Raw genomic sequence first — 9,576 nt, 5'->3', positions numbered from 1 at the left:
TGCCATGCAATCATGCAGTTTGATGATGTGAAAATTATCTTTTCAATTTGCATTCTTTTGTCTGTTATTTTCAAGTTTACGATTGTAATTGATTTGTTAAATAGCCCAACCTTCTGCAGAGGATTTCAAAAATCTCAGCCATACACAGAATCAGGGTGATAATGGTGAAAATGTACATTGCGCTGAGGAAGATGGTCTTTTCAAAGTGCTCTGGTACCATACACTTGGTGAAGTTTAATGTCTTTAATGAACTGGCGTCACAGAAGTACAGCGAATGAACCAAGAATCCAAAGAGACGACTCTGGAGCCAGAATGCTGCCATCTCCAGGACGATTCGTAACAGTACAGAAATGATGTAGAACACGGTGTATGTTGATCGTTCCAGAATATCCTCTTGATCTATGTTTTTATATGCGGCATACAGATGAAACACGGCCCCTGGAACAAGAACCGTCACTAGCTGCAGGGCCCAAAACACCTGAGAGGAAAAAAAAAAAAAAAAAAAGCATAACTTGATTGCACTGTAAAATAAAATTCCCATTGTTTGCAAAAAAATCCTGGCAGCTGTGGTTGTCAGAATAATTCTGTAAAAAAAAAAAAAAAAAAAAAAAATACAGTAAAAATGTAAACAAATTTACCAAACAACCTGGACGTTTCACAGTATAAAACTTACTGTTAACCTATTAACAGTTTTTTTTCTGTAGTGTTTTGACAATATTTTTAATTACACAGATTTTTTTTTTTTTTTTTTTTTTTTTACAGTGTGATGCTGCATAGATTGGGGCTATTTTCTCCAATGAATATTTCTATTTTGCAAGCTTACATTTTTGACTGAAAAGAATAAATAAATACATAAATAAGTAAATAATAAATAAAAAATATTTGATAAATAGACAAATCAAAAGAACAGCATTTATTTGAAATAGATATATTATTGTAAAATTATAAATGTATTTACTGTCACTTTTCATTGATTTAATGCATCCTTGCTAAGTAAAATTATTAATTTTAAATGGCAGTGTATCACATTTACACAAAAATATTAAGCAAATATTCACAATTAATTCACCTTTCTCATCACAGGAACTATTAATTATTACAGACTTTTGACTGGAAGTGTACAAAATAAATAACTAAATTGCCCCAATAACAGGGCATGTTGTCAGAGTCTCAAACGCTTTTTAGCATTTAGTTTAAAATAAAATAAAACAATAAAAATGATAATGCAGAGCAAAAGTAATGAAAAACAAAAATGGATAAGGTAACCTACAAATAGTTTGGGCCAACAGAGAGTATGAATAATACAATTACAAATGTTAAACTGCACCTGAAATTTATGTAAAATTCTGTTGTCCTGAGAACACTGTTCAGCCTTTTTATAACTGGAATTTTGCAGATTGCATTCCATCTTCATACTTTCATTTTTATCTTAAAAATGACCTTTAAACTTTACCTGGGGTGTTACAGGTCTGAACTGATTGTAACAGAAGAGGTTGAGCTCCCTTCTTTCGGGGTCACAGCTGAAGTGAAGGGCCTCATTCCCATAAACCGCAAATCCCAGAACACCCAGGAAGAACATTCGGATGGAGCCAAAAAACAGGGTGTGGAATTGACCAATAACAGTTGGAGGCCGGAGCTACAAAATGAAAACAGTATAGGTGCGTTTACATGGAGCAGTAAATTCTGATTACAATCGGTTTTATGGAAATTTTGCACATGTGTAATGATGTAATGGCGCAATGACGCACAAAACAAGCTGATGCTGTTGTTGATGCAGCACATTTGAGCTTCCACAAGTACCAATTAGGTTCATTCTCGTGTTACACAGCACGTTTGAGCTTCAGCAAGAACCAATGAGGTTCATTCTTGTGTTACGGAGCACGTTTGAGCTTCAGCAAGAACCAATGAGGTTCATTCTCGTGTTACACAGCACGTTTGAGCTTCAGCAAGAACCAATGAGGTTCATTCTTGTGTTACAGAGCACGTTTGAGCTTCAGCAAGAACCAATGAGGTTCATTCTCGTGTTACGGAGCACGTTTGAGCTTCTGTAAGAACCAATGAGATTCATTCTCGGGTTTGAGCTTCAGCAAGAACCAATGAGGTTCATTCTTGTGTTACGGAGCACGTTTGAGCTTCTGTAAGAACCAATGAGGTTCATTCTCGGGTTTGAGCTTCAGCAAGAACCAATGAGGTTCGTTCTTGTGTTACGGAGCACGTTTGAGCTTCTGTAAGAACCAATGAGGTTCATTCTCGGGTTTGAGCTTCAGCAAGAACCAATGAGGTTCGTTCTCGTGTTACAGAGCACGTTTGAGCTTCAGCAAGAACCAATGAGGTTCGTTCTCATGTTACGCATCACGTTTGAGCTTCAGCAAGAACCAATGAGGTTAATTCTCGTGTTACGCAGCACGTTTGAGCTTCAGCAAGAACCAATGAGGTTCGTTCTCGTGTTACGCATCACGTTTGAGCTTCAGCAAGAACCAATGAGGTTCATTCTTGTGTTACGGAGCACGTTTGAGCTTCTGTAAGAACCAATGAGGTTCATTCTCGGGTTTGCGCTTCAGCAAGAACCAATGAGGTTCATTCTTGTGTTACAGAGCACGTTTGAGCTTCAGCAAGAACCAATGAGGTTCGTTCTCATGTTACGCATCACGTTTGAGCTTCAGCAAGAACCAATGAGGTTAATTCTCGTGTTACGCAGCACGTTTGAGCTTCAGCAAGAACCAATGAGGTTCGTTCTCGTGTTACGCATCACGTTTGAGCTTCAGCAAGAACCAATGAGGTTCATTCTCGTGTTACACAGCGCGTTTGAGCTTCAGCAAGAACCAATGAGGTTCGTTCTCGTGTTACACAGCGCGTTTGAGCTTCAGCAAGAACCAATGAAGTTCATTCTCGTGTTACGCAGAACGTTTGAGCTTCAGCAAGAACCAATGAGGTTCGTTCTCATGTTACGCATCACGTTTGAGCTTCAGCAAGAACCAATGAGGTTCATTCTCGTGTTACACAGCGCGTTTGAGCTTCAGCAAGAACCAATGAGGTTCATTCTCGTGTTACACAGCGCGTTTGAGCTTCAGCAAGAACCAATGAGGTTCGTTCTCGTGTTACACAGCGCGTTTGAGCTTCAGCAAGAACCAATGAGGTTCGTTCTCATGTTACGCAGAACGTTTGAGCTTCAGCAAGAACCAATGAGGTTCATTCTCGTGTTACACAGCGCGTTTGAGCTTCAGCAAGAACCAATGAGGTTCGTTCTCGTGTTACACAGCGCGTTTGAGCTTCAGCAAGAACCAATGAGGTTCGTTCTCGTGTTACACAGCGCGTTTGAGCTTCAGCAAGAACCAATGAGGTTCGTTCTCGTGTTACACAGCGCGTTTGAGCTTCAGCAAGAACCAATGAGGTTAATTCTCGTGTTACGCAGCACGTTTGAGCTTCAGCAAGAACCAATGAGGTTCGTTCTCGTGTTACGCATCACGTTTGAGCTTCAGCAAGAACCAATGAGGTTCATTCTCGTGTTACACAGCGCGTTTGAGCTTCAGCAAGAACCAATGAGGTTCGTTCTCGTGTTACGCATCACGTTTGAGCTTCCACAAGAACCAATGAGGTTCGTTCTCGTGTTACACATCACGTTTGAGCTTCAGCAAGAACCAATGAGGTTCATTCTTGTGTTACGGAGCACGTTTGAGTTTAAGCAAGAACCAATGAGGTTCGTTCTCGTGTTACGCATCACGTTTGAGCTTCAGCAAGAACCAATGAGGTTCGTTCTCGTGTTACGCATCACGCTTGAGCTTCAGCGAGAACCAATGAGGTTCATTCTTGTGTTACGGAGCACGTTTGAGCTTCCACAAGAACCAATGAGTTTCATTCTCGTGTTACGCAGCACGTTTGACCTTCAGCAAGAACCAATGAAGTTAATTCTCGTGTTATGCAGCACGTTTGAGCTTCAGCAAGAACCAATGAGGTTCGTTCTCGTGTTACGCATCACGTTTGAGCTTCAGCAAAAACCAATGAGGTTCAATCTCATGTTGCGCAGCACGTTTGAGCTTCCACAAGAACCAATGAGGTTCATTTTCATGTTACGCAGCACGTTTGAGCTTCAGCAAGAACCAATGAGGTTCGTTCTCGTGTTACGCATCACGTTTGAGCTTCAGCAAGGACCAATGAGGTTCATTCTCGTGTTACACAGCACGTTTGAGCTTCCACAAGAACCAATGAGGTTCATTTTCATGTTACGCAGCACGTTTGAGCTTCAGCAAGAACCAATGAGGATCATTCTTGTGTTACGCATCACGTTTGAGCTTCAGCAAAAACCAATGAGGTTCATTCTCATGTTAGCAGCACGTTTGAGCTTCAGCAAGAACCAATGACATTCATTCTCATGTTGCTCAGCATGTTTGAGCTTCAGCAAGGACCAATGAGGTTCATTCTCATGTTACACAGCACGTTTGAGCTTCCACAAGAACCAATGAGGTTCATTTTCATGTTGCGCAGCACGTTTGAGCTTCAGCAAGAACCAATGAGGATCATTCTTGTGTTACGCATCACGTTTGAGCTTCAGCAAAAACCAATGAGGTTCATTCTTGTGTTGCGCAGCACGTTTGAGCTTCAGCAAGAACCAATGAGGATCATTCTTGTGTTGCGCATCACGTTTGAGCTTCAGCAAGAACCAATGAGGATCATTCTCATGTTGCTCAGCACGTTTGAGCTTCAGCAAGGACCACTGAGGTTCATTCTCATGTTACACAGCACGTTTGAGCTTCCACAAGAACCAACGTTCATTCCAGCACAGCACGTTTGAGCTTCCACAAGAACCAATGAGGTTCATTTTCATGTTACGCAGCACGTTTGAGCTTCAGCAAGAACCAATGAGGATCATTCTTGTGTTATGCAGCACGTTTGAGCTTCAGCAAGAACCAATGAGGTTCATTCTCGTGTTACGCAGCACATTTGAGCTTCAGCAAGAACCAATGACGTTCATTCTCGTGTTGCGCAGCACGTTTGAGCTTCAGCAAGAACCAATGAGGTTCATTTTCATGTTACGCAGCACATTTGAGCTTCAGCAAGAACCAATGACGTTCATTCTCGTGTTGCGCAGCACATTTGAGCTTCAGCAAGAACCAATGAGGTTCATTTTCATGTTACGCAGCACATTTGAGCTTCAGCAAGAACCAATGACGTTCATTCTCGTGTTGCGCAGCACGTTTGAGCTTCAGCAAGAACCAATGAGGTTCATTCTCGTGTTGCGCAGCACGTTTGAGCTTCAGCAAGAACCAATGAGGTTCGTTCTCGTGTTACGCATCACGTTTGAGCTTCAGCAAGAACCAATGAGGTTCGTTCTCGTGTTACGCAGCACGTTTGAGCTTCAGCAAGAACCAATGACGTTCATTCTCGTGTTATGCAGCACGTTTGAGCTTCAGCAAGAACCAATGAGGTTCGTTCTCGTGTTACGCAGCACGTTTGAGCTTCAGCAAGAACCAATGACGTTCATTCTCGTGTTATGCAGCACGTTTGAGCTTCAGCAAGAACCAATGAGGTTCGTTCTCGTGTTACGCAGCACGTTTGAGCTTCAGCAAGAACCAATGACGTTCATTCTCGTGTTATGCAGCACGTTTGAGCTTCAGCAAGAACCAATGACGTTCATTCTCGTGTTGCGCAGCACATTTGAGCTTCAGCAAGAACCAATGAGGTTCATTTTCATGTTACGCAGCACATTTGAGCTTCAGCAAGAACCAATGACGTTCATTCTCGTGTTGCGCAGCACGTTTGAGCTTCAGCAAGAACCAATGAGGTTCATTCTCGTGTTGCGCAGCACGTTTGAGCTTCAGCAAGAACCAATGAGGTTCGTTCTCGTGTTACGCATCACGTTTGAGCTTCAGCAAGAACCAATGACGTTCATTCTTGTGTTATGCAGCACGTTTGAGCTTCAGCAAGAACCAATGACGTTCATTCTCGTGTTATGCAGCACGTTTGAGCTTCAGCAAGAACCAATGAGGTTCGTTCTCGTGTTACGCATCACGTTTGAGCTTCAGCAAGAACCAATGAGGTTCGTTCTCGTGTTACGCAGCACATTTGAGCTTCAGCAAGAACCAATGGCGTTCGTTCTTGTGTTACGCAGCACGTTTGAGCTTCAGCAAGAACCAATGAGGTTCATTCTCGTGTTACGCAGCACGTTTGAGCTTCAGCAAGAACCAATGAGGTTCATTCTCGTGTTACGCATCACGTTTGAGCTTCAGCAAGAACCAATGAGGTTCATTCTTGTGTTACGCAGCACGTTTGAGCTTCCACAAAAACCAATGAGGATTGTTTTCGTGTTATGCAGTACATTTGAGCTTCTTTAAGAACCAATGAGGTTCATTCATGTGTTACGTAGCACGTTTGAGCTCCAGCAAGAATCAATGAGGTTCATTTTTGTGTTATGCAGCACGTTTGAGCTTCTGTAAGAACCAATGAGGTTCATTCTCGTGTTATGCAGCACGTTTGAGCTTCCACAAGAACCAATGAGGTTCATTTTCATGTTACGCAGCACGTTTGAGCTTCAGCAAAAAACAATGAGGTTCATTTTCATGTTACGCAGCACGTTTGAGCTTCAGCAAGAACCAGTGAGGTTAATTCATATGTTACGCAGCACGTTTGAGCTCCAGCAAGAATCAATGAGGTTCATTTTTGTGTTATGCAGCACGTTTGAGCTTCCACAAGAACCAATGAGGTTCGTTCTCGCATTACACAGCACATTTGAGCTTCAGCAAGAACCAATGAGGTTCATTCTCGTGTTATGCAGCACGTTTGAGCTTCCACAAGAACCAATGAGGTTCATTTTCATGTTACGCTGCACGTTTGAGCTTCAGCAAGAACCAATGAGGTTAATTTTCGTGTTACGCAGCACGTTTGAGCTTCAGCAAGAACCAGTGAGGTTCATTCTCGTGTTACGCAGCACGTTTGAGCTTCTGTAAGAACCAATGAGGTTAATTTTCATGTTACGCATCATGTTTGAGCTTCAGCAAGAACCAATGAGGTTCGTTCTTGCGTTATGCATCACGTTTGAGCTTCAGCAAGAACCAATGAGGATCATTCTCGTGTTATGCATCACGTTTGTGTTTCCACAAGAACCAATGAGGTTCATTCTCGTGTTACGCAGCATGTTTGAGCTTCAGCAAGAACCAATGAGGTTCATTCTCGTGTTACACAAATCTGAGCTTCTGCAAGAACCCATGAGGTTCATTCTGGTGTTACACAGCACGTTTGGGCTTCATAAAATGTAAAAATGTTGCCTTCAGAAGAAGCATTCCACGGTAGGAAGTCATCAAGGCACGTCGGAATCCAATGTTAGCTTTACTTCCTGTCTCCTTCATCTGATGGATTTTTGAAGGCAACATACAGTAGATGTGTCCTTCACTGCCTTTGACTTCCCACAATCATGTGCACTTTCCATTCGGAGGCAGTTGAGCTAGAAAGAGAAAGATGGCATCTAAAAGTTGCGGTTGTTGGTCAGTTTGCGAGGACGCCATCCTCAAAAAATTACTTCTGTAGTAAATAAATATTTGTTTAGTTCTCACCAAAGCTCACTCATTAAACTGTTTCATAGCTTTGTGCGCTGACTAGCTGCCTGAGTTTTCGGATCCAGCCTTCTTGTGCGTCAACCAGGTTCGGTTAAAATGTTTATGTTTTTAATGTTTTTTTAAGTCTTTATAAACTTTTTCAAAGTGGTTGTTGTGTAGCTGTCAGTGGAGGGACAAAGCTCTCAGATTTCATTAAAAATATCTTCATTTGTGTGTCGAAGATGAACGAAAGTCTTACAAGTTTGGAACGACATGAGGGTGAATAATTAATTACAGCATTTTCATTTTTGAGTGAACTATCCCTTTTGAAGCATATGTATATCCCTTTTGTGACATATAAACGCTCTTTATTTGTGTTCCGGTAAATATGTTCGGATTCATCATACAAGTGTCCATATAAACGTGGCTGTACTGAATTACAAGACAAAGTAACTCTGAAAGTAAAGAAGACCTCAAACAAATATGTACGAAAATTGAGACAAACAAACTGCTGAAATCAAATGTTTACTCAAAATTCACACACATAAACACACACAAAATCTGTTAGCACGGCTGTCACTAATTTATTAAAATAAATTAAAAGCACCCATTAAAACGGAATATAATCAGAACTTAACTTGATTTCGCAACAAAAAATAATAAAACATAATCAGGAAAAATGCAAATAAACATTAGCACACATTAGTTCTGTATTACTTACGCATCCCTCGTAGAAGTTCTTGATGTAGTTTAAGGACATGATAATGTCTTTTTTCTTTAAGTTCAAATATTCTGTAATGCTTTGCCCTCATTTCAGAGCTGTTGCCTTCTGCTGAGCTCCAGCTCAAACGCTGCTGTTCCTGTTGACCTGTTCAGCTCCGGTCAATGCATTTTCCCTTTCATCTGCTCTACCTTCATCGATTTACCCATGAGGTACAAAAAGACAACAAAAAGGCAAAAACAAAAGAACTGAACATGTGCTCCTCACATAATCCCCATTCAACTACGTCAGCAGAAAAAACAGGCCTTTTGAGGCATAATGGGGGAGCAGCTGACAAAAAGTGTAAGACAAAGTAAATTAAAGAAACCAAGACATGGCAATAAAACAATGCAACAGCTGATGTTTTCAAAACAATGTAAATGTTTTTATTATATCACTTATGCTACTTTGGATGTTGTATGACTGTAAATCTATTTACAGTCATCTTTGCATTTTCAAGATCAGTGGAAACACTGTCACTAAATTGAACAAAGCAATAAAATAAATAGAAATTGAATTTGATTATATTTTGCTTGTACCAGCCTGAACCCAAGTGGAGAGTTTGTCCTCATTTATTCAGGCATAAAGCAAGACTCATGGGAAATACTTCTCTTGAATGCCTTTCCCAGCGCTGTCACATATCAAAGTTTATCAAGTCACTAATGAAAAGATTGTCAAAACCAGCTGTCAACATTTACCCATTTGGCTTCCATAGGCGATATGGGCAATCCCACCCTGAAAACATGGCACTTTAGACTCTGAGATGAATGGAGGCTTGGGCAGAATATCTGAGCTGCTCAGAGTAAAGCAGTAGTCTGAATAATGAAGAGCTTTTAAAGGTGGGTTTGGAGTTATGTTAACTGTGGATGCACACTTTCCAAATTATTTGTGCAAAATATCTTAAATGCATAACATGTTTTTAAAATGTAATTTTTTTTTAAAGGTTTGCATTGTTACATTATTTTCTTCATAATTAAGCACAGTACTAATCTTTTTAAAATTTAAATCAGCATAAATTGAAGGCATACCACAAATACAAGCATGCTGCACAAATACTTTTTATACAATTTAAATATTATATTTTCCCCCCACATTAAAAATGTAGAGAAAATATAATTAGTCGTTAATCGGAAAACTAATCTCTGGAAAACTAAACCCTGGAAGAAAAAAGAAGTCTATGTTTTTTTTGTTTTTTTTTGGTAGTGAAATAGGACTGACTTGTTTTTGATGTTTCATGAGATTCACAATTTCATATGATTGAAGTGCCCCTATTACCCATTTTTGAATATT

General features: G+C 40.5%; 1 protein-coding gene across 1 annotated transcript; it reads right to left on the bottom strand.

Moving 5' to 3' along the window:
• Nucleotides 1-67: 67 nt before the first annotated feature.
• Nucleotides 68-8,896, bottom strand: LOC307148557 (gap junction epsilon-1 protein). Its single transcript, XM_079854166.1, has 3 exons — nucleotides 8,826-8,896; nucleotides 1,454-1,636; nucleotides 68-478 (listed from the first exon to the last, which is right to left on the bottom strand). Exons 1-3 carry the CDS (start codon nucleotides 8,856-8,858, stop codon nucleotides 77-79), a joined length of 618 nt encoding a protein of 205 aa, XP_079710292.1. The 5' UTR covers nucleotides 8,859-8,896; the 3' UTR covers nucleotides 68-76.
• Nucleotides 8,897-9,576: the final 680 nt, after the last annotated feature.

The sequence above is a fragment of the Squalius cephalus genome (genome assembly GCF_949319135.1).
Source record: "Squalius cephalus genome assembly, chromosome: 20".
In the NCBI taxonomy this organism is placed as follows: Eukaryota; Metazoa; Chordata; class Actinopteri; order Cypriniformes; family Leuciscidae; genus Squalius; species Squalius cephalus.
The sequence above is the reverse complement of the archived record's forward strand: the minus strand, read 5'-3'. Positions and strand labels throughout refer to the sequence as shown.